Genomic DNA, 27,175 nt, shown 5'->3' with positions numbered 1-27,175 from the left:
TTGGGGGTTGGGCGGGGTGTAATAATTTCTTGCCCTAAAACAGTGGTATTCAACCTTTTTTGTTCGCGTACCCCTAGATATAATTTCTCTTCAACTTTGTACCCCCAAAGTCGTTGGCGTATAATTCAAGTTATACATAGTATATAATCTACATCTAAAATAAATTAAATTACTGATTAATCAGTGTTTATCATAAAATAATTTTTTTTTAAATTTCACGTACCCCCTAAGATGTCTTCGCATACCCCCAGGGGTACGCTTACCCCAGGTTGAATACCACTGCCCTAAAAGACAGCATGTTGCGAAATGCTACACGGAGCCACGGATTTCGCGGGGTCATTTAAACGCAACAAACCGTCTGCGAATATTTTTTCCTCTAGCTGAACAAATATTTGCCTCCTGAAGAACTCTGATCCATGGAATTTTTAATCAGGCATTAATGAGATTTTTATTTGTCATGTTAAAATGGGCCATTATAAAAAATGGCGGAATCCGAATTGAACTTTGTGTGAAGTACTGAGTAGTAATGTAAAGTGTTGAATATGCACACACTAAAAATTCAGCACTAAATGTTGGTATAAGCACCCAATAACAAATATAATATAAATTGATTTAGTAGTAGTTTCAGAGGTAAAACGTGAGGGCGGACAAACAAATATTCACTTTGCGCAGTTTTTGAAAAAAAGTACATAAAACCACGTTCTGTCGACAACAGGTCTATAAGACAGTAGACTGAATAATAAAGACGAATAATGAAAAACGTAAATATAATGAACAGTCCATGAAGTAGTCTACAAAGATCAATAGTTGTCTGTTGCTGTACAAGACGTCTTCGCAACCAATTATCAAGGCGTGGGCCTACTGGGAGACCACAAAATTATACTGAAAACAAAATAACCGCGTAAACTATGCGGTTCATTTAATGGGCGGATACAGAAGGCGTATTTCGCATACTTATATTGGTATTCTGAATGATTATAAAAAACCTTATGATGAAAAAACACTTATCGCCGGTAATAGCAGTTTTAATTAAGAGAACGAAAAACTAATTAAAATCTCTGGTGCCAGGTTAAACGGGCATGACTCCAAAAATTACAACTGAATATGAACAAAAATGATATTCGTAAATATTTTATTACAATTTTTATTAAGATTTCTGAAGATTTTCGGAGAATATAGATTTTAGTTTCCTGTAAACTTGTTCTTTGGGACTATACCCGTTCGACAGCGAAATAACAGTTTCGACGATAAGAAATAAAAAAAATACCGCGATATAAGAATCTCGTATTATTATTGCCAGGACGTATGCGGAGCTGACAGTTGCAGTTTGAGAATAAAAGGAAATCGTCTGGTAAATTGTTCTCGTCATGATATTGACTGTTGTGAATGAGTAGAATTGAGACGACAACAACAATAATAATAATAATAATAATACCGGAACGGTCGACGGGATTATTATAGTCAGAGGCATAATTCTTCAGCCAGGTGTACCATTGCTGCAAATTACATATGCAGACTTTTGGACAATTTGAATAAAAACATTGTCTCTACTGAGGACACCTTCTCGTTACTTGGCGTTTAGATGATTATATGTATTTGGTTTAATTTAGTTCACATCTTTTCAGTGTTTTGTGTACTATTTATTCATTCTATCTTCCTGTGCTTACCATGTAATTGGTCCTTGTAACTGTTTAGTCAGCACTTTAGATTAAAAATGTAATTATTATTACTGTACTGCATTCGTAATTGGTCATTTGGCTGCTGATACAACACACTATAATAAAGAATTAAATTATTATTATTATTATTATTTGGCGGAAGTTTGAAGCCTCGTTTTACATTAATTTAGTTCCTGAAAACCACCAAAGTTATGTGAATTACTTAGAAAAATAAATTTCCATACCTTATGCACTAGGAGGGGCATGGAATTTTTACATGGAATTTTTCTTGCTGATGAATATAAATTCTGTCCTTCCTTATGCGAAATTGTTGGCATTCGCATTCCTTCTAGAAATTTTAGAGCTTTTCCTGTGTTTACTACTGGTTTTTCATTTAAAAATTATCCCTCCGCTAGATAAGCATCAGAAGCAAACCATGTGTAAATATTTTGTTATGTTTGGTGGACATTTGGTTATGCTTAAGCACATTTTAAGATAACTTTATATGTAAGTAGCATTGATTCATTAGTTTGCCTTTACGAAGTATAATTATTTCTTTATTACACGTTTTTATTGTTATCTTGGCGTTGAGCATATTTTAGGATAGGAACTGAATATTTAAATTATATACAGACAAGCTTTGGCTTTAAAGGGTTAAATATACCTCAGACAACAGACATTGCTAGACAAAACTGTGATGTAACGCCAGCAATTAAGCCTTCCAGACTATTCCCAAAAATGTAAACGCTTACCGAAGTGTCGTTCTTCCATTTGTGAAGGCGGCCCAGAATTCCAGATGATACCGACAGCTCCGTTTCGGATGGGGGCTGTGGATAAGAATAATACAGAGCATTATCCTAACAATTTGCGGGGGGAATTTTGGTTTTATGGCCATGGCAAGTACTTAGATGTAAGATCCTACTCAGCTATCATTCGAAATAAAATCACAATATTATATATTTCGAAGTTACAAAGTATGTATCTCGCTTTGAAAAAATACATATATATACACGTGTGTGCGCGCGCATGTGTTATGTGGCATTACAGAGATTGAAAGAAAATAAACTTGTCGTCCAACACTTTAAAGCTAGCCATTTTCGCGCCCCGCAAACTCAATTTATAGCTTTGAAATTAATTCATGCTGTATCTTTATCAAGTTTAATGCAAATGAACACAAATACAGGCCTCTTATATGAAAACTTGATTACAACTTCTTCCCCAAGATGTTTCGATTATTAGAAAACTACATGAAACTTGGTTCATGTAATAAATTGTATCCAATCACTTTCTTGCTGATCAACACACAGGGAAGACTTAAAGTTCTCAGGAGGGTGGACATGATGCTGTTGTTCTGGCTTATTACACTGTAGTAAACCGTATAAAACTTGTGGCTCATTCTTTTCATTTGTGTTGTGTTAACTTTTACATTTGTCAATTGTGAATTAAACATTTCATTAATTATTAAAATTACTTATCTTGCTCTTGGCATTGGTCAGTGGCTGTTACAACTGGCAGTGCGCAGTGTAAAGGAGGCGATTAAAAGAAAGAAGGAATAAAATTGCTCTAACCTGGTCTCCCATGCCAGTGATGATCGGTCTGTTCCAGTAGGCAGCGAGGCGAGCCACTGGCTCCAGTGCAAAGGCGCACGCTGGTCCTATGAAAGCGATGACATTGGCTTTGAAGTGCATGTCGGCAGCCAGACCAGGAGCTATGTCCCCGGAGCACGACGGGTAACTGTAAGGAACCTGAGTGAATTCTTCTTGTGATGTGCCATAGTGTTACATGCAGCCTGGTTGTTTTTATTTTGCAGTCGAACTCGTTACATTAAAAAATTCAATGCATCTGTGTCAAAGCTTACAGGTATCGACATGTGTTGCGTGTCATCTTCAGACCTTATTCATATACAGCACACAGCCTACAGATTGATACACTGACACTCTCATTTGATTTTATTTCAGAACACGACCAGTATATGTACCTACTCAATCGCTATGTCGTAACACAAAACGTTTTTTGAAAACTATAAAAACAAAACCAATTCATCATAAAAATAACGCATTAACAAAGAATCTGTGCAAAAAGATGTGCACACAACCATAATAACAACAAAGGTTGGGGTCTATTTTTATATGATTTATAAAATTGATAGAACCTAGGTCATGTACTTTATGTATTATATACGCAAAAAATTATCTATCAGCACATCTGCAGCAATAACCTCAATTTTAATACGTAACCTAAACTCGAACACATTTCTGGCTTTTATATAACTTTTAAATTTTAACATTTTATGTAGGGTCATAACACACAGAAGTTTCATAATTTATAACACAGCGTCCTATGAGTTATGTATACACAAGGTATGATGGCGGCAGGCAATAAATGCTGAAACATGTAAAGTTCGACACTGACATATAATATTTTGCTACAATGAACTGTGTTTGACTGTAAAATAAAAACAATCTAGCTGAGTAAACTCACCAATCCCATTTCAGTCGGTCAATAGTGATTTTTTTTTGTTAATTATAAGTTCCTTATTTTTCAAACTTAACCATCAAATACAATAATTCCTAACGTTACTCTTGTTAAAAGCCCAACATGTTTCAACCCGTAGAGAATAATCTTCATGGCGGTTAACTTTTTTATATGCTCCTTGGCGAAAGTCACTCCAGACTATAAATCATTATTCCAGCTCTACCTCTAAAACAACCTAGCCATTTAAATCTAGTTTTAAAAACTACACAAAAACAAAACAGTACATTTTCTAATAAGAGATATTGATTCTTAAACTTTGCCCGTTAAATTCTGATAAATTTATCCAGACTGGTTGTGGTTTGTCAAAATGTCCCAACAACGGCTTATGAGACGTAAAACCAACTAAAATGTAAGGTTGCAATTATGAAGCCTAGCTCCCCGATTCGTTTAAAAAATACACTGCAGTAAAACCTATCCACGATGGGGCCAGAAATTATCGGAGAATTTCTCCACTGTCATAATTGTAGAAAATGAAGCAGTGTAAAATTAACTCTAATTAACAGACGGTCTTCATATTTAAAGGAGGAAACGACAGAATATAAAGGAGAATGAATGCTTAATATCTTCCCTGCTTTTCCTGGAAATTATGTAAGGCGGAATAATCGTATATAGAACTGAATGATGAAGCCAGATCATCGATGAAGAGCAGAATACGTTAAATGCACAACTGAAAAAGTAACTAACGAAAGATAAAAAGAACTAAACAAAGATGGAGAAACGAACTAATCCATCTGAACGTGTTTACGTGAATTAAGTTACACGCCTTGCAGTTAAAATTATTGCTATTCAACTACTAATGATTCTCACTGTCGGTTGCGACTAGCAGGTAATAATCTGTAAAAGACATTTAAAAGAAAGAAAACTTTGTATCCTAGTACAAATTTGTGACTTCAGTCACAATTAAATAAATACGTCTAATATGTACGCATACTAAAAAGGCCTAATATTTATTAACTATAGCTTACTGGCACAGTTACCGCTGTATTACTGCGGGAAAATTATACAAATTACACTTGTTATCAATATTTATTGCCCGAAAGCTTATCACAAGCCCGAACATTCAATACGTATTGTTGAATATAACATGAAAAAGAAATATTATCCGCATACTCAAAATCCTCACAGAGACTCAAACCCAACACAGTTCTTTTTTTCAATTTCCTCTTTGAGGAAAACAAATTTTGTCTTGGCGCCGTTATTCTATCGTGCTTAGTTTCCGAGCCAAAGTAAACGTCCTCACCTGAAATCGAGCCCAAGACACGTTTCCGGAATTTTGATTTTCCTATGTAGTGTTCCTGGTCCCAATAAATAAGCTTGTAAAGTTTGGTTCAAATCGGTTCATCCGTTCTCGAGCTATAAGCGAACAAACACAAAAACACGTGAACAGACAAATTTCTGCTTTAGGTCTACAGTATAAGAAGCAGCCAAGTAGCTAAATGGCCTTCGTGGATTTAACTGAAACGCACTTAAAATGGAAAATCCATCAGGCACCTTGCGTTTCAGTTGTAATTAGGCTTTACTGAACAAGAAACGCGCCTGACTACATGGATTCGGGAAATTCGTTTTTGTGTTGTAATTTCGAACTCTGTCCTTCCTGTCGTGTTCGCTTACAAACTGAGAAGTTCTCAATCCCAATGGAGTTTGTCATGTGGAAGAACAAAAAAATATGCTTGTTGCATAAAATAAAGAGAAAAGCTGCCTCTCCCATTACATTATACATGAGGGAGCAATAACAAGGGATCATTTGCAGCAGTTGTTGCGTCAATTAGGCGTATTATATGAGGTCTATAGGGCATCTATTCAGAGCTAGTACGCGTACATTGTAATCAATGCAAAGTTCGTTCCCGTGACACTATATACCTTTATGTGCGGATATGTTGAATTTCGCAATTCTACATTTCCATTTGCTGCTGGTGCAGACGGCATAAGGTAAAAAGGTAAAGTTTTGAAGATTTCCGTCTTCTGGGTTGTTGCGCAACAACCCAGAAGACAGAAATCTTCAAACTCACCGCCCTGATGACGGAGGCAGTATGACCTCTGAAACGTTGGTTAACATCGACCAGACTACTCAGCGCAACAACCCAGAAGACAGAAATCTTCAAACTCACCGCCCTGATGACGGAGGCAGTATGACCTCTGAAACGTTGGTTAACATCGACCAGACTACTCAGCGCAACAACCCAGAAGACAGAAATCTTCATACTCATCGCCCTGATGACGGAGGCAGTATGACTTCTGAAACGTTGGTTAACATCGACCAGACTACACAGCGCAACAACCCAGAAGACAGAAATCTTCATACTCATCGCCCTGATGATGGAGGCAGTATGACCTCTGAAACGTTGGTTAACATCGACCAGACTACACAGCGCAACAACCCAGAAGACAGAAATCTTCATACTCATCGCCCTGATGACGGAGGCAGTATGACTTCTGAAACGTTGGTTAACATCGACCAGACTACACAGCGCAACAACCCAGAAGACAGAAATCTTCATACTCATCGCCCTGATGATGGAGGCAGTATGACCTCTGAAACGTTGGTTAACATCGACCAGACTACACAGCGCAACAACCCAGAAGACGGAAATCTTCATACTCACCGCTGTGAAAACCTCAAGTCTTACAGGTAAAGTTTTCCCTGTGCTTATGCACCACGCCACGAAGAAGCATTGGGGAATACAGGTAACGGATCACACATGCTTAATCTGCAGTTCTCCAAGCCTCTTGCCCAACGCGTAACAGGTACGAAGCGTGATTCGATTATCGAAACTCAGGCCGTGCGGTTCGATACCGGCTTCTCTCCGTTTGTTTATAAAGTTTCTAAACTGCTCTGGTTAGCAGACTATAAATCTCATGTCTTTCTTTATTAAAGTACAAGCTATTAAAGTATAAATAATTCGATAACGTATTTGAAAATTTTAATATAAGAAGTGTTGGTATCAGCGGTGGTAGAACAGTGTGTTTCAAGCACGAATATGGCTGTCTGATGGGTTGTAGCACTGTGTAGTCTGGCAGAAGTTTACCAACGTTTCAGAGGCGATGAATCGCCCTGTTGAAGGAGGCAGCAAGGACCTCTGAAACGTTGATAAACTCCTACCAGGCTACACGATGCAACAACCCAGTAGACAGCCATCTTCAGATTTGTTGCCGTGAAAACCTCACATTTTACTTGTTTCAAGCACTTCGCCGTAATTTATTAATAATGCACGACTTCTTGGAATAGGAACAATTTGGATTTATAAATTTATTGTGTAAGGATGTTCCTTGACACTGTTCGTTGTCTGCAGTTGAGAGAGTGTCTACGTCGTGTGTCTTAGGTGTGTGACAAGGAGGGAAACAAAATTGTATCTACTCAGTTGCACCCGTTAAACAAACCTAGTTTATATTACTCTACAGATTCGTCTGTAAACAAATGTTAATGATTTCTCTAGTTCACAACGAATACCTGAAAGAACTTTAAGAATACAGGCCTCTATTTATTATTCTCAGCAATAAACTGGATCACAACTATCTTCTAGAAACAAAAACACTATTTTAATTTGGAATATAACATGTCTTTAAAAAACATATCTAAAGAATAATGAGGTGAAAAATATGATCATGTAAACCATTCAATTGTAAGGCGTTTGCATAATAAACAAATTGACCAAACTACGTAATAATCTGTCAGTGTACTAAGGATATCTGGGCTTATATTTGGATAGCAATGTTATTTAACGACGCTTTTTCAGTAGATCAGACTATATTACGTTGAATGAGAGGGTGGTAGTGAATGATGGATCGCAGTGTTGAAAGAGGGAACATTTAATAAAATGTACAAATTAGGATTTCTATTTCTGAAATAAAATGACAGCAAGGCATGTAGATAACTTTGTTAAGAACTCCAATCCCAGAAACATATTTTATACGAACAATTAACTAAAATGCATCACTTAGATGTTATTTTATTACGTACTTAACCTTACATATCTCAACCTGTTCTGTACACTACTGACTTCAGAGCAACATACAGAGAATTTACTTCTCATTCTTCTTATTCATCGCCCTGATGACGGAGGCAGTATGACCTCTGTAGCGTTGGTTAACATCGACCAGACTACACAGCGCAACAACCCAGAAGACAGAAATCTTCAATTTACTTCTCGATAACCATAAAATTGTAAATCTACCCAGAGCAGCATTGGATTCTATGAATAAATTGCAGAAATTCATGGTGAAAAGCTACCCCTGATTTGCGGCCACCGGCCCTGCTACGCTTGGCAATGTAAAGATCAAAAATGACTAATAACCGAGATAGAATCTACGGAACAGGGTCTGCAGGAATGACGCAACGCTGAGCAACATCAGACGCTATTGCAGGGCGCGTCTCAAACCACGTCTGAGCAGTTTCTATTATGTAGACTTCATTGTTACCCCAGTAACGGTCATAATCTGCTGGCAAACCCGCATTCCACACAGAGAAATCAAAAGGGAGACCTTCTGAACAATGATTTCGACCAAGAATATTGAAATTTCATGTAATCTAGTAATCATGGAGGATGAAACAGACGGACATGTAGCGCGCATGGAAAAATGTGAAAAACATACATTTACAGGGAAATCGCAATAGATGAGACCCCTTGGGGCACCATGACGTATATAGAGGAATGATAATAAAATGGGCCCTATAGAAAGAGAATGTGGACAAACTGCCTCAGGGTAAGATTCAGTGGCGGGCTCTTGTGGGCTCGTCAAAGAACGTTAGAGCTCCATAAAAGAATAGGAATTTCTTCATTCAGCCCTAAGTAAAATAAAATGTTAAATTTTATAATCTGAGGCTCGCAGTCATTTACCATACATTGGCTATTAAGAATGACCAGAACGGTGGTGTTGTGTACCGATACAGAATAACAGAAGTGTCTGAATATCAGTTCCTTAAAAACCTTGCATACCGTGTAGTGTATTGGAATATAAAACATGCATACAAACAAAACTGTGTGTAAACAGTTTTGTTTGTATGCATGTTTTATATGAATATCAGTTTCGATTAAATGTAAATATATTCTGGCTAAGTTAGTTTGCTAGAGCAACCTTTTCGATATTTTTACTACCCTGAATTCATTTTCGAAAGAAATCTGTTATATTAGTACATGGAGAGAAGGCAAATTCAGAATGTTTAAATTGGATTACTCGCGATCTATTGGCGAGGTTCTGTAGATATTGGTGTTTACTTATTACCGGAAGAACGATCCATAAGGTTCAATATTTACAGACTGACAGGTGTGTCAGCAAACATAGTTGGCTGATGCACCCTCAAGTTTGTGAGCTTCACATCGGGGGAAGGGGGAGGAATTGTGAATATTACACTGAGGAGTGATAGTGTAAGGGGCCCATCTCCGGTATTAAGGCTACAAGGAAACTGTTTCACGAAACCACAAACAAATTTACTTCTATGATTCTATTTTTTAAAGTAACCAGCACATCCAGATTTACGTGATAGTTTCGTTTCTGCAAAAAACGCCAAAACAATGCTCAACTAACCCACAGTTTCTATATAATAAATGTTAAAAATATATATTACTTTTATGAGCGTCCTTTTATCAGCGGTAAACCGTTTTTTTAAAAAAAATAACAGCAATGTAATGACACAGAAAACGCATTTAAACATGAATGTACGGTAATAAATGAAAAATGAGTTTAAAATATATTATTTTTATCATGATCAATACTGACTGATGCAGGCCAACTTCCTCTTCTTAGATAAAAGTGTCTAGTTTCGGAAATGGGTCAGAAAGAGGTGCGAGGAGCAGAACAAACCGCATACGAAATTATACCGAATTGAAAGTTTAAATAAAAGCTTTAATATTCATATAATGATATATATATATATATATATATATATATATATATATATAAAACAACAGTTCATGGAGATTTATCCTTTATGGAGTACATGCTCAATTTGACCACCGTTCTGTCCGGGCTATTGAATGGCCGCCGATATCCTGCCCGCCATGGATGTGAACAAAAGTTGCTAACAAATAGCCCAAACACAAACCCCTGCGACTTCTTACTTCGGGGTTACCTTTAGGGAAAATTGTTTAAAAAATATCCTCAATCACGCAACTCAGGGCCTTGATTTTCAGATGTGTGGTGAAATTACGGAAAATTATTGCCGACGAGTTATAACGAACGTGGTCATTCGTGCTTCGGAAAATGCACGACAGAACGGTGGTCATATTAAGCATGTGATCTATAAAGGATAAATCTCCATAAATTGTTCTTTGTGTTCATAGGTATGTAAAACACACAATTTTATGAATATTAAAGCTTTTATTTCAATGTTCAATTGGGCATCATTTTGTGCACCAGTCTTTGGCATACGCCGGGACGTATAGTGCAAATATTAAATATTTACACGTAGCCTACATATGAAAATGAGTTCATCAGCTACACACAAAAAACTAAAATTCCACAACATTCTAAGAATATAACAAAACTAAGACAACTTGTAATGAACGTAATGAATTTGTCAATATTAAATAACCGTTTCCACACAACATTATTTGTAAACTTATGAAGTATGCACTCATTTACCACATGTATTAACATTAATTTTACTAAAAGACTACTATATTTCTTCGCAAACAATTCTATTATGATGAGATTTAAGATTAAATTTAACCAAGAATTTAATGTAAAATATCTATAAACTATAGTTACAGTAATTGAAGGTGTATTTCGTTGACTCTCTTTTGAAAGTTAAACATTATAAATATTCTAAAAGCTGTGTTTGGCATGATATTATGTCGTAGTTCCGTGTAGACCTATGTAGTATTTTTGTAGTACCGTTGTGTGGAGAAAGTTATGTAATAATAATAATAATAGTTATTATAGCCACAATGTGACGCTCTAATATAACCTAACGAATAATAGTAATAATAATAATGTATGTCACCATTAGATTAATTGTGACAGTAACACAAATATAATTTAAATAATAATTATAAATAGGCAAATTAATTACGGTAGAAACCATAAATGTAACAAATGAATCCACTTTTGTACAGAACTTTTGATGCACTTTGAGAAATGAAGTTAAGTGTAGGCCTGAATAAGACACAATGTCGAAACTCGTAGCCAAGTAACATAACAAATATAATAAATTATTTTGAACGCGAGAACTACCAGTTATTTAAAAAAACAATCAACCTCTTTTGAAACTCGTTTCGGTGTTACCACAGCGTGTACATCATCTGAAATTAACTTGTGAAAACAATGGATACGTAAAAAATACATTCATATAAGAAACAACATGGCTCCCACTAGGACCAGCAATTTTAGGAGCAAAATATCTCAAGAGAGGTGTCAGATGTCTCTCATCTCATCCTTGTTGTCTCACCAAGCTGTGAACTGTCTGGCCAAGCACGTATGGTTAACTCCACAGATTCAACATCGTTCCAGTCCTAGAACCACATTCATCCCTAATCGACTCGAGGATCTTCGGGCTGTCACTGAAGACAGTTACTGAATGTTCATGGCAATTTATTATAAATACTACTACATTATTATTCCAAAAGAAATTAACAGATTACTAGATTATTTTCTTTAACAATATCAGTTGTTAGCTATATATTTGACACTACTTTTGCATGAGTAATCCTCAAAAGACACGTTTTAATTTCTTTTTTATTGCAGTTCTATTACACCATTACTTCTTTACACACCTTTTACGGAGTTTATTGAAATTAAACTATTCTATTTTTGTATCGTTTCCTGTGGGCCTTTCAACAACATGTATCGACTGTCATTTTATCACTTTCGGGTTTTCTTTACATTGTATCGTTCTCATTCGCTTTTGCATTATCTTACTGTATGCACGTCGAGATAAAAGTAGGTAAAATGCAACAGGTCTATATAGACTACACATCGAAGCTTAAAAATTGTTAATATATGGACCCATTTACCTATAATATGTTGTCCGTTTTTATACTATGAGATCGAACTGAATTTGTTGTAGTGCGGAATTTATGTTAATGTTATTCGCATGTTTCCCTAAGTGTTATTCAATAAGACGGGTTCTTCATTAATCTGCAAGTGTCATATACTGATGATATCTGATATCAGTCAACTATTTAACATCATATATATATTTTTTATTATTATTATTTTTTTTTAGTGTTCTGTCTGACGACAGGTCCATATGAACAGGATCCTTCCATCCTTTTCTCGGACTGGGACATGTTCATATACGTTCTTGGCAGATGATCCAGAAGTGGTTTGCCATTGCCTTCTTCTGTGTGTGAATGGAGTAATTGTTGGGATGCCACGGAGAAACTGGGGAAGCCCCCGGAGGAAAACTCCGTGTTGCCTAGACCACGGCCTTGCCCAACACAAGTTATAAATTCGGACAAAATATACGCGTGCAATATAAAGGAAATTAAAAAACCCTGGTTTATGTCATCCATGTACATGCCAATAGATTTTACTTTGAAAATGCACGCTTGGTCAGGCATATGCTGTTTAGTCCTTGGCGTCCATCACATCGTATATCTTAGTCTGAACTGTTCTGTGTGCCAGCGTCGATGTGTCGCCCCGAACTACAGTTAATTGTCTGAAAGATACTACTGGACGAGAACGTGAGCAGATTACAACGCCACGCTCTGCTACACAGGGGCCTGCCGGATGCTGATGGCGGAGTGACATATTTCAGGACATTTGCACTGACTGCCGCAGTGCCTCCGGGTTCGCAATTCGTTTCACGTTTTGTAGTTCATTAGTATACTTTCCATACTTTATAATGAATGTTAAGGTTGTGTCATTATGCCCGTACTATTATGTGTGTCCCCTGTAACAACGATAGAACTTTTCAACTCCTTAATTTCCTATCATTAATAATAACAACATGGCCGCTATGCAAAATAGTGATGGCGATTGCATAACTACATTCATGCTTTGATGGCGATAACTAATGAACTACCAGAGCAACGCATGTGTGAGTACATTTATGGAGGTCGATAGTAAACGACATTACGTACCAGATATTCTTATTACCTTTAAAACAGTTAAAATACATTTATTTATTTAGTGTTCTGTCTGACGACAGGTCCATATGAACAGGATCCTTCCATCCTTTTCTCGGACTGGGACATGTTCATATACGTTCTTGGCAGATGATCCAGAAGTGGTTTGCCATTGCCTTCTTCTGTGTGTGAATGGAGTAATTGTTGGGATGCCACGGAGAAACCGGGGAAGCCCCCGGAGGAAAACTCCGTGTTGCCTAGACCACGGCCTTGCCCAACACAAGTTATAAATTCGGGCACCGCCGGGAATCGAACCCGAGACCCCAGGATTACAAGGCCAGCGTTCTAACCGTGGCTCTATTAAAATACATACGGGTAATAAATTACACAGAAATCGACAATTAAATTATATTGTTATTACTAATTTTATACTTCTTGTTACACTCACCATAACGGTTTAAACATTTAAATAAAAGTTGACATAAATTGTTACCGAACTTCTAGTTAACTTCAAGTGGACCATTACATAATTCATGTCACCATGACGTATATTAAACCATTTTCACAGCTGGATGAAATTGAGGTTATGAGGAGTCCGATCACGTTAGCCTAAGAATTTTACACCCATAAAGGTTATGTGCGGTTAAGCTGACAACACAAGATTCCACAAGTCAAGATGGCGTTTAGGGTCAAAACACGTCGCGAACAACTAATTGCAAACTGACTACAATGGACATGTGCAATTTAAGCAGATGGCAGAGACTTCTGTACCTGAAGGTGGCGCTATACTGTGCAAACGCCTAGTGGGTTACTTATTAATAAGATAACAGAATCATGCAAGTTAACGTATCAGCACTTACGTTCTTATGTTGCTCTATAAACCGCTGAGTGTTATGTAGTATCGAATAAAATATTGTAGGATGGTTATAAAAAATAAAAGGCAAGTGATGTGGGACAACGACTTTCAGATCGAAGACGATTTCTGAAATGGAGAGATTCATGGAAACCATGAAAAAACTCAGTAAAGATAGCCGATAATCTGCTATCATCATCATGTAGGCTACTGTACAGTAAGATTAAAAAATATTCACAACAGCTATTTTATTTCTTCGTCCATAAGCTCCATGCTTTTCGCACAAGGCTTGCTGAGAAGCTTATAGAAATGATTACATCTTTTAACAAATTAAGATGAGATGGAATGCTGATTTGAAGAAAATATTCTGGTAGTCAGAATAACAAAGAAAGTATTGAAATCGAACAAGGCATATACTCTAAAGAAATATATTACAACTCTAAACTGAAATGACATCCTTACAAATGCATATGAACTGGTTCTGCTTTGTAATATGATTTCTGTTCGAATTAAAACCGTTCGGAGATTGCCCTGGGTGAACCAGGGGCTGTTAAGAAATCCCCATGGGCCTTAAGGCAGGCATCTCATCAGCAGGTGAATCATCCCCGCTTCTGTCAGCTGCATTCAAGTCACTGTCTGGTCCAAATGTGTGACCCTCCAGCGCTTTCTTGAATTGACCAAACACACGGACGTCACATTGTAGTGACAGGTCCAACATGTTCGGAAGGGGGGGGGGGGTCCCCAACACCTTCAAGGGCATCGGACCATACAGCGGCCGGGGGTTGTCATGCAACGTGATGACACTTCTCCTTAGCAACACGGCAAGCTTTCTCTTAATGGTAGATGGCATTTCCATACACAGCGCACATTCTCGGATGGAACTAAGAAATAATGTCAGGTAGTGTTTGACAACGAACACTAGTTGCACTTGAGCAAAAAACATTCTTGCACTTTTAAGGCAACTGACGGACAGGTGCAAGCAGGTTACAACATTATGTGGCCTGCATGGGCTCTTGTATAGTCACAGTTAAAATTCGTTCTTTTTAATACCATCGAATTGTTCTAAATTGCAACCATCAATAAATATTTTGAAGATTTCTGTCTTCTGGGTTGTTGCTCCGTCGCCCTGAAGACGGAGGCAGTATGACCTCTGAAACGTCGGTGAACATCTACCATAATACACGGCGCAACAACCCAGAAGGCAGAAATCTCCATACTCGCCGCTGTGAAAACCTAAAATCATACACAATAAATATTTTAATGACCGTTGAGTAACTTCTCGATCACTCTGTATGAAAAGCAACATTTATAATACTTGTGTTCATATTAACACAGCCTTCACATATAACGGCCAGAAAATCACTTTTTGGTACAATAATAGACTTCTCTAGGCTTTTCTTTTTCTCTAAAAAAAGATTCAAGATAAAAGACGAATTTGTCGGATAATATCCATTCAGTGTTTAATAGTTTTCTACGTAATGGCTTCACAGATAATAATAGTCATTTGTTGAGTAGTGATAGTGGTACACGTTACGTTCTGAAGAGGAAAATACATTAATTTTATGCGTACAAAAATTATCCAGCATTTAAGCACACCTCTAATCCGATGGGTAATTTCAGTTTATAGTATTTTATTAACTTGAGTGTTGCATGTTGCAGCGGCTTCAAGTTGATCATTAAGTGTTCTACAGCAAACATTTCGCTCCCTTTATTACACCTCCTCAATATCTCTGAACTTAACAGGGATGTAACAGGAGAACGGAGAACACTGCATAATGAGGAGCTTCATAATTTACACTCCATTCCAAATGCTATGAAGGTGATAATATCAGGAATTGTGTGATAGACGGAGAATGTAGCATGCATGGGAGAGATGATGTGTAGAGTATTTCGGTAGAAATATCTGAAGGGCAGAAATTACTTGGGAGATCTGGATATAGATAAAAGAACAATATTAAAATATATTTTAAGGAAATTTTGTGTGGATTACTACATTCATGTGAGGCACAATAAGATCCTGCAGGCTCTTGCGAACACGGCAATGAATCTCCGGATTTTTGTAAAATGGGGTAAATTTATTGACAAGCCCATCGAATATATGCTTTTTTGATAAGGTCTCCCTCCATTGAGTTAATTATGCAAATAAAGCATGATAATGATTAAATTAAAGTTAAACATATAATTAAATTAATTTTCTCTTCAGTTGCTTATTAATATGATGCTTATGACCGTCTAAACGAATTATTTTTAATATGAATATTATCTCGGGGTTCTACCACAAGACGTTCTGACTGTGAAGCCGACAAAGATTTTGTAGTCGCAATGAGTTGCCTACCTTGTTGCTACGGACAATTTCCACTACGGGAACTGGAAAATGGTAGGCATGACCTAAACCTTAGTCTTCATAAGACGAAGCTGCGAATTATACGATGTTCTTGCATTTGTTACCAGACATTTGCTTCAAATTGGACACTTTATTTTTATAACGCCAGCAGTCCTTGCCCCCGACCCACTTGTGTTATGACTACCGTTCGGTTCCATTTACTTGCATTATTCAACAGAACACGGTGAACTTCCTAACAGTCTCCAGACTATTAGGAGACTTTTCTGCCATTGGTTCCAAGCGTCTCCGACCTGTTTTACGTCATCGTATAAGAATATCTGTTGTACACAGAATTAAAAATTAATCAATTACTTAGTCGTTCCTCAACTGTTTGTGTTCCACAGTTACAGATGGTGGATTGTTTCGTTAAGACCCGCATCTCGCTTTGCAGAAGTTCTAAACCTGAGGCCCGCTACCAGTTTTCTTATAATATTGAATCACACAGTGAGTTAATACGGCAGGCAGTGCGTGCCCTGTATAAGGCTTTCAGAAACGCCCTGTACACATTCACCCTGAAGATGGCAACTGAAATGTTTGCCGAAACGCTGGATAACTATGAACATTCGACGCGACCTGGCTCGGAAAACCAAAGTTACGCGTTGGTGGTGATTGTTTCTTTATAATCTTGAAGCCAGGAAGGTAGGAAACTTGCTGACCTGTACCGCTATGAGATAACATTACATCCGCCGTCGCGTCTCACTGCGCGATTACATACAAGTCTCCATATAAATTTAAACTTAAGCGGTATTGGTTCATAAACTGCAAACTTTCAGAATGAAGAAGTAACTTTCCTTTGAACAGGAAGAAAGGATAAGAATTTTGTTTACGTAACACGCCATTTTGTTGGTATTCATTGAGCTGAATGTAGAAAAAAGCCATCATTTTAACGCAATAACAGTTCTGTTCATGGATAAAACATACAATATTCCAGGCGGACAGCTACCGTCTTTCCAAGAGACTTCATATCTTTCTCTCTCTCTATCTCTCTCTATTGAATTTCTAAAGTATTTTACGAATTAATGCATAAGCGGTACAGAGGAATATTGCCTTGTAGAGATTTTTGTATAATGACACTTTTAACATTAATAACTTTTCAGGTTCAACAGAATTTGACCAACTGAACGACTATCAGTTTCTCAAGATGGACGCTTCTTCATAGAATTAGTTTCAATTACGACCTGGCATAGACTTAGTAAAGTGGACAGATCGTCAAGATCCGATCAGAAAAATGTTTACCTATATCAATTTAAGAACAGAACCACTTAATTAATCAGAACACATTTATAGGCACTCGAAATTAAATGAGAATTCTGTATAATACTTCACTCCTAACAGAAGTATACAACTGAACTAAGACCACAATATTTAAACATATTTTATTTAATATCAGGTGCGGTTTACTGAGTCTGTAAACGTAATCAAGTTATGTTCAAACACGGTGCTCTAAGCGGTCCATAACTGAATGGTGGGATAATGGTGTAGGTTTCGCAAACACACTAGATCTTCTAGGATAGGATGTCAGATCAATGTCTACAGCACTAATTCCCAACAGCAGCCGTCGACCCAGAGACGAGGTCGTTCTCAAGATAAATGATGAAAACTTATCACTCACTGCAGCAATGTATGATAACGCACCCCTGCGATTTAACCCTCTAGACTACAAATTGTATTGTACTTGTATTTAGGGCTACTTCTAACGACTAGATCAGTAACTTATGTGTTTCTGAATGAAGTGCAAACAATAAAAAGGATAATTTGTAAGGAGATAACTGTCTTCTGGGTTGTTGCGCCGTGTAGTCTGTTAGAAATTTAACGGCGTTTCAGAGGTCCTTGCAGCATCCATCAAGAGGTGGGTAAGGCCACTCATCGCCCTGATGATGGAGGAAGCAAGGACCTCTGAAACGTCGTTAAATTTCTAACAGACTACACGGAGCAACAACCCAAAAGACAGCCATCTAAGTATTCTCTATGGCTTGAAGAAGAATTACAGTTTTGTGATAAAGTTTATGGAACAATTGCTGCTACACAGTCACAAGAATTTGCAGTGCCTGGACCAAGTGAAGGTCGTTCTGTCAAGACTTTAACTGAATAACAAATATGTAAAGAAATTGCCATTTGTAAGCATATTTTTAAAATGTAGGCTTCCTGTATCCTGCTGTTCTGTCTCTATGTCGTTGTGCATGGAATTACCTCTTATCTTAGATAACATAACGAGGTTATACGACTTCAAAATGAGAAACGTTTGTTCCTGAATGACAAAATACATCTGTGAAGAAAAACGCGACTAGCTGATTCGTTGAGTAGTTTTCCACAAATGCAATTTTGACACCACGTAAAACATTGATATACTACATTTACAGGTACGCAACATTACTTTAAAATGTTTCATAACATGTTGTTTACCAAGAAACGTGACTGAATGAGTGATACGAGAGTCTATATTAAATTAATACATTACACACCTACCACAGAACGTTCTGATTTTAATATCTACATACGAGGACTGTTCAATTAAGACTTATAATGATTTCTTGTAAAAGTTTCGAAGTCTTGATGAAACATTCATTTATGGTGGTTGGTATCACTGGCAGGTGTGCGACAGCGTTTACAGTTACAGATCGCCACGAGTTTAGTTGTGATTGTGCTGTGACTCCGATTACAAGCTACGTCTGTCTTGCCCCTCCTCCATGTCACACATTCGTGAAGATGGATATTCAAGCAGAACAACGCACCGCACTTAAATTTTGTTACCGCTTAAAGAGATTTTTATTCAGTCAATGGCAGTTCGGTAATTCTTGTTATAGTGCGTGAAGATCGACGAGCTACCATTGGACAATTGTCTGATATGCCCAGAACATCCTTAGGGAGTGCACACACTATCATGAAGCTGTGGAAATCTTGAGCCGTGGGTTAGGTTGTATGATGCTGAGAGCAAACACTGCGTCTCTTCAAGCTTATCAAGACCAGAAAAAGCTCGTGTCTCCCAGTCAACAGTTAGTTATTGCGGTAGTGTTTTTTGATTGTCGTGGAATGATTTTCACGTACAAAGTCCCACCTGGAACAACTGTCACTGGGGCTTACTACTGTTACTGTTCTCAAAATCCTCGTGGACCACATCGGAAGAAAACGACTGGAGCTTGTTGGGCATTGGATGCTTCAACATGACTAAAAGGATGACTAATGAGAAATTTAAAATTATGAGAGGAAGCAATCGACACCTAATTTACAGAACTACCCATGGATTAACTTGGACGAACTGAGGAATGCAACTGATAAACCTGTCAGGACCGCCGATCGGAACACGGGACCTCCCAAAACTACTAATCACTCGGCCGCGACTTTCAGTGCCTATCTGTATGTGTGTTTGTGTGTGTTTATGTATGTACATATGTTAAGCGTGTTTATACGCATGGTTACGTGTATATATGCGACACCTTAACAAAAATAGGCCTACGTGAAGAGACACAAACACTTAAAGTCGCTTTCGAACTGTAAATATTCAATACAAGACGTCTTAGCACATACCAACAATACCTTCTTCCAAAAACTTGTTTCTTAATACCGGTACATGTAGAATTATGCGCTCCAAGTAACTGTAATCTCTCTTCCTTCGGACGAAGAGATATTATTTTCTTTTTCAAAGCAAGCAGGAATAATGGACTATTTTCTGTTAGAATTTTATACACTTTGTACAGTTTCATTACAACGCAAGGAGATGCGCTGGAACGCATAAGACACGGCATACTCATTTCTAACGGAATTGAAATTGGGTTGGATGGAAGATGGAGGCTGCGTACAGCTTTACGTATGAGCCAAATAAGAAGCAGCTTAGGGCACCACTTTATGAAAGGCTTGAAAATTAAATATGCTCATATACTTTATTCAGGGCACAGGAAATAGGCTTCAGCTTAACACACCTTTCTTCGACGACCAGTTCTCTTTTCTTCCACGGAAAACTTGTTTTAGAATTTCTGTCATTAATTCTTTGCATATAGTCTAACCATCAGGCTCTCTACGCCATCATTTATCTTGTTTTCAATTCTCTTCGTGTTAATTACCCCTAATCCTATGCAGCACATGAATGATTTTAGAAAATAATTTCTGTGAATTAAATCTTCGCTTCCTTGTCCCAATTAGTTTAAAATGACAGTACGATCACCAGACGTTCACCTGGTTAAACGACAACTCATAACCTTCCCTGGGGAAATTATTTAATACCTGCTAGTTTCAGCAGCATAATTCAATTAATTAAATTATTTTTACCTACAACAGCGAACGTAAGTTTCATAACACTGTTACTGGGATGTGTCTTGTAATCGGTAATATTCTCCGTTAGTTTATTTAGATGCCTGAGAAGAATAGCAGTGCCACATTGTGATCCTTATTGAAACAGATTATCTTCGCGACGCTGATATTAACCTCGGAGGAAAATAAAACTTCCACATACATATTTTTATAAAGGAGACCTTGCCATCAAAATCAGCAACAAGTCATCGCCGCCGAGGATAAAACTTTGTTGGCATTCAGCATGCAGAAACAGTATTCCGACTAAGTTACAGTTGAGCCGAATGGGACGCACTCCAAGTGCGGTTTAATGTGAGCCTTGAAAGAAAATCGACCGGAGTTTACAATTTCTATTTGTATTAATAATAATAATAATTCGTATTTTGGCATAGACATATATTAAGTATGTTTAGGCATTTTTGTTTTAAAGTTTATTAAACAACTCTTTATGAACCACGTAGATTAGAATGAGAGGAAGGTGGTGAACGGCGTAAAATGAAAGAGGATGGTCTGTTCTAAATTCCTATCCTAACACTCGTCTGGTATAAAATGTGATACCTGAAAAAAAATTAGGGGGTAATAATCAGAGGAGAAGTGCCACGGTGGTCTAGCGATTAGAACGCTGGCCTTGTAATCCTGGGGTCTTGGGTTCGATTCCCGGCGGTGCCCGAATTTATAACTTGTGTTGGGCAAGGCAGTAGTCTAGGCAACACGGAGTTTTCCTCCGGGGACTTCCCCGGTTTCTCCGTGGCATCCCAACAATTACTCCATTCACACACAGAAGAAGGCAATGGCAAACCACTTCTGGATCATCTGCCAAGAACGTATATGAACAGGTCCCAGTCCGAGAAAAGAATCGAAGGATCCTGTTCATATGGACCTGTTGTCAGACAGAACACTAAATAAATATAAAAATAAATCAGAGGAGCTGAGAAAAATAAATTGGATAAACTTAAATGACTAACTCCACGGGGGACACTAGCCACTGTTACTGATAATCAGGCTCAGCTATTGAAATACACTTTTTATCATTTAATAATGTTCCATCAAGTCTGTTAAGGACCACGTCGAGATAGTAGCGTAAAATAGGTCACAACCGACTCATTTCAAAATCGTTCAACATTCGTGATAAATTTCCCATGCCATACAACGCTACATAGCTTCTTTGACTGAAACAGAATCGTTAAAAAACCTAGGATTAACTTTCATGTTGTGTGCCAACGAAGCACATGACATGTAACAAACTCCATTGATTTCAACGTAAATTTCTCATCATGTTTCTGCATACAGCGATTTATGAATGATGCTGTAATTAGTATTTTTCTCACGCCTTGAAGCATTGTAGATAACGCGGTCTGAGCCGTGTCTAGACCACACGAACACCGAGATTGTGGGTATGAACCCCACTCGACTTGTGGATATTCGTCGGCGTTTTCTGTGTACGTAGGGGCCTTGCGTCGGGCTTATTGGCCGTTCAAGGAGGCTTACCAAAATTCTAAACGAATTCATAATTTCTGACGTAAAACTGAATTGGAGCAGCCAACAAAGCCTAATCCTTAAAAACTGAAGCTGCACTACGTCACATAGCATTTTTATTTCAGATGATGAAAAGATCATTACTTTGTACTTGAAAAGGAAGTAATAATTTTCTAACAAAAATAAGAATAAAATGCGGTATTGAATGGGACTCCAGATTCAGACCTGACACCATAAAAGCTTAATTACGAAAAAAAACTGCTTAGAACGACCATCTTTAAACACGTATGCCGCATACGCAAAGTCAAAATTAATCAAAATCAATTTATACGTCGGTTACTGAAAACAGAATGCATAAATTTAGCTGCTGGTAGAGCTTAGTGAGGGCAGAAACGCATATATTAGGCCATTACAGGTCGGCCGTTTGTCCTAATTCCTTAGAAATTATAAAATAAATTAAGGCAAACATGATGCAGGCAAATAATCTACCTTTATTACGATACCAGCCAAGTTCAGGGTCAGAGATGAACCTCCTATAACATGAAAGATAATTCGGAACTTGGTAAAAGCGGTCACCACGTATTTCATTTTTCTTTCCGATACCCCACCAACCCTCCTATCCAAATGGTACCAGGGGTTCTTTTGTCGGAGGTACAGCGGCAGGAGCGTGAAGGTGACGTCATATCTTCATACAGTGCCGAGGTTATGTAAAGGCCGCCATTCACGATCGCTCCAGATGGATGACATCCGAATGGATGACGTCCAAACGGATGTCGTCCAAAGAGGTACTACATTCACGGTCGCGTCACGCCAGTCGCGGTTTGTTGTCACTCTGTGAAGTGCGTGGTGTTTGCGATGGACGAAGAATTGTTACTAGCTACGGCAGTATGCCTGTATATTAAAAGGAGGAAACCAAAACGAAAGTGGTCAAAGCAATGGCTCTTAAACAGAAGCAATTTAAGTCACGTCAATTTAATTAGTGAACTGAGTTTGGAGCCGTCAGACTGGAGAAACTATTTACGAATGGATGAGTGTGCTTATTTCCGCTTATTGGGGCTAGTCACGCCTGTGATACAAAAACAGGACACGAATATGAGACAATGCATCAGTCCTCATGAAAGACTGTCAGCGACTTTGAGATTTTTGGCTGCAGGCATGAACTATGAAGAACTGAAGTATGTGACAGCTACTTCTCCACAACGTTTAGGAGTAATTATCCCCGAGACTTGCAGGGCAATACTGCAGTGTTTGAAAGGATACCTTAAGGTAAGGTCAGGATTATTACTATATTTGTTAAGATTTAATTAGTTTCTAAATGTAATTTTTTTTTACATTTAATTAGTTTCAATTAGTTCGTGAATCACATGACTGATGATGCCACTTAAGAGGCGAAACATGTCTCATAATATATTTTAACTTATTTGTAAAATACATGGCAACTCTCTATATTTATCAATAACATCAATAACGAAATCACGCCCCGACATTATGCAACTTTCGACTTGACTGGACGAAGGCTCGTGGCAGACTGGCATGAGAATGGACCACGTTTCCGCCACTCACGATACGATGGCGCGATGGAGTGATGGAGCGATCGGATGGATTATGGCTCGACAGAATATCCAAACGAGCCCACCGCGCCACGCCAATGGACTTCAGTTTCCGCATTCACGGTACAATTTTGGAGCGACACCGCGCCATTTGGACGAATGGAGCGATCGTGAATGGCCGGCCTAAGGAACTACACCTCCAGTGTCCTTCACATCGTCACAGCGTGCGCTTAATCAAACATTCAATTTCTAACCTTATGTTTGAGCCATATTAGCACTCACGTAACGTACGACTAAACTGAACTATGCTTACTGTAACTTAAGCCACTTCTGAATAATGAATAGAATTATTCTTGGTTTGTTCACCAACGCTTTTTCAACTGTATAGGTTACATAGCTTCAAATGGCGGCATGTGAATTGATAAGTAAAATAAAGCGGACATGATCTTTATTGAAATAGGCCTACTATCCCAGCATTTATATGCGGGACTAAGAAAATAATAAAAGATGTAGTGGATACATCGATATCAAGGCTCAAATTCGACCCCGGAACATTCTTAATATGAGATAACGCAATATCCAATCTGCAAACGACAAGACTAGGTAAAACATCACAAAATCTTAAGCGACCGTATTATAAAGGTGTACCGAAGCTGACGTGCCCTACCTGGCTTGTTGCTTGTGCAGTCGAATGTTGTGCTGGCTGAGAAACTCCTTGTTTACCAACTCCAGAGCCATGTCCACGGCAGGTCCAGCCCGTTCCAGGTCAAATGGGGAATCGAGGCTCGACGCCATAAGAACGCCAACATTATACACACGAACCCCCTCAAGGGCTCGTGAAATGTCTGAAGTCAGTACACACTTATTATTAAATAAAGTCGCGTAAATGAAGATTAAATACAAACTACCTCTTAACAGCGACCAAATGTGGGCTTTCGAATCCGTCTTCTCCATTCAAAGGCTTTGATTTTATATCGACATGGAGTCAAATTTAATTAGCTGTCACAGTTATAAAAGTTAAACTTGTCACTCGGTAAGACACAAGAGTCCAACCGACCTGGTCAGACGAAAGTTGGGGACTGTCTCTCCTGCTAGTGGAAAGTGCTGCCACCACCAGAGTAGTGACACAGAGAACAATCAGTTGCTATGGTTACAAGCTTGCGCTTCTGTCCAGCGCTTTCAAATACAAATACTCAAAGCCTGACCATAGACCGTCATTTGATTGAAGATGAGAAGCCTAAATAGAAATTACCTTGGTTCAGATCCAACCAAAAACTACGTTTTCAGCGTTATGAGTGGTTTATAGCAGTGTTTCTCAACCGCTGGGCCCCGCATCCTTGCCAACCCGTGAAATAATGTACGCCAGTCCTGAAACTCAAGTCCAAACTTTTTACATTGCATGTTGAATAAATTTCGTGTCATACACACATACAATTCTTTCGTTTCTTCGTACCTGGTCTCACTTTATGGCGAGTATGCTATAACCAGTTTCAAAGTACAAAATACTTCCAAGTCCACCGTTTGGCCGTTACTTGGTAGCCGTTTAATAACAAATTATCAGTTTTATCATTTCAATACAGTTTATTTTTATTTTTGTTTCCTTCAAGGGCTAGATACTTTGTGGTGGATATTACCACATATTTTTGCAAAAGGTCTCACCAGGTAAGTCACTTACAGTTACTTGTCTTTCCAAAACATACCGATCTCAGAGTACCAGATATTTCTACTTAATCGCATCATTTTATATGTTATCCTTCATAATTTTAATTGTGAATGAGCAATGAAGAATAACCCCGTATGCTCAAGTGTGTACGGTTCGCCGAAACGTACTTCTCCAGACGTGAGGACGGCTCATACGTGTTCGCCCTGTTTGCAATTTTGCGTGCTAATGCCTGTGCGACGTTAAACGGGGATAAATGAAAAAATCCCTTCGATTCTAATATTACATAACGGCATCAATTTTATATTATAAATATGATATAAATTAAATTAAATTTGCTTATCGGTGTTAACCACTAGCTGAGGAATATTAAAAATAAAAAAATATTAATAAATGACTGACCTTCACAAATGTTAACAATTAACAAAAAAGTTTAAAATATATTCCTGGCTCTCAAAGACTCCTTTTATGGTGAGATTTACTACTTTCAAATGAAAGCGTGGCCATTATGAACAAATGTAGTGGCCCATTAAATGTAACGATACATTTGACTCGGCATATATAAAATGAAATTGGACATAAATCCTGGTCAGAAATGCAATAATTTCTGTATTATTTTACCAGCTTTTCCGGAGAATGAGGTAATATTCCACAATCATAACCTCATATATCCGGCTCGTAGGCCTTTTAGAGAAGTCGTCTTGACAGCATATCTCATTTGTTTCATATACGGCTAATTTTACGATGCTACGAATAGCTCGTATTATATAGCGTGGGTTGATAGGGTGACTAAAGAATAATGGATTGAAAATGATGTGAAAAGAAGCGAACATGGCCTGATTTAAGATGCTATCGTAACAACTGCCTGGAGGAGATGAGAAAAACCACGGAAAACCTGTCAGGACAGCCGTCATCCAAGTCGAAACAATACCTCATGGTACAGGGAATGTAACTGGATTAGTGCAAGTCTTTAGTTCTGTAGAAGGAGATATTTAATTGAAAATGGCCCAAGTACAAGCCGGGATAACTAGAGTTCAATTATCGACACAGCCAACAGCGACTCTTCGCCATCATGTTCAGGTCTGCCATTGGTCTCACCCAGTCTCTTATCCAACATACACAGTAGGTTCTCACAATTTAGGTAAATCAGACGAAGAGCGATGCTATTTATTTACACCTGTCTACAAGTCTTTGTCGCGTAACACTGAAAAACAAGGATAACTATGTTTTCTTTAATTAGACTCGAATCCGACTCTCCTCAGAATTGACTAAAATCGAAAATGTACCTGTTTTTAAAACTTCCGAACTACTAAAGATTATACACACACATAAACAGTTTTAACACTTATTTTGTATGAGTGTAAAACATGGTATCGTGCCTTGACGGAAGACAATAAACTACAATTCTTTCAAGAATAAGATCCAATGGAATTAAGAAGTATGACGTAAGTAAATATTTAAGTTAGTTTTCTATATGGCAAGAAATATAAATTTACAAATTCATCTTAGTACTGCTAGCATAATCAAATCTTAAGACACTCCGACGAACTGGGAAAGTGGTTGGGTAATCAAACAGATGAAGAGAGACGTAGACAGCAGACATTCATACACACATACGTTCATGCATTCTACGAGGTGCTACCCAAAAGTTCAGGGAACTTGCCCATAAAATAAATTGCTCATCATAACTCCTAGTTTCCACCGTCTCCTTCGAAGTAGTCCCCTTGGGCATGGATACAGCGATCCCAGCGTTTTCCCATGATTCCATGCA

The 27,175-nt window shown here is 37.9% G+C and overlaps 1 protein-coding gene across 4 annotated transcripts in view; it reads right to left on the bottom strand.

Moving 5' to 3' along the window:
- The window catches only part of LOC110837454 (atrial natriuretic peptide receptor 1), a 65,155-nt gene extending 40,271 nt beyond the window's left edge, over positions 1–24,884 (bottom strand). For 3 of the 4 annotated variants that reach the window (XM_087343623.1, XM_087343625.1, XM_087343626.1), the window contains exons 1-3: positions 24,412–24,883; positions 3,227–3,392; positions 2,411–2,485 (exon numbers count right to left, since the gene is read on the bottom strand). In XM_087343623.1, the coding sequence (XP_087199749.1) occupies positions 2,411–2,485; positions 3,227–3,392; positions 24,412–24,698 (528 nt within the window). In that variant the 5' untranslated portion in view covers positions 24,699–24,883. Of the gene's footprint in view, positions 1–2,410; positions 2,486–3,226; positions 3,393–24,411 lie in introns of all 4 variants that reach the window. The other variant, XM_087343624.1, reaches the window with a different exon arrangement.
- Between the last annotated feature and the right edge of the window lie 2,291 nt (positions 24,885–27,175).

The sequence above is a fragment of the Zootermopsis nevadensis genome, unplaced genomic scaffold (assembly GCF_977971745.1).
Source record: "Zootermopsis nevadensis isolate Lab colony 2312 unplaced genomic scaffold, Znev_1.0 Znev_ptg000006l, whole genome shotgun sequence".
Taxonomy (NCBI): Eukaryota; Metazoa; Arthropoda; class Insecta; order Blattodea; family Termopsidae; genus Zootermopsis; species Zootermopsis nevadensis.
The sequence above is the reverse complement of the archived record's forward strand: the minus strand, read 5'-3'. Positions and strand labels throughout refer to the sequence as shown.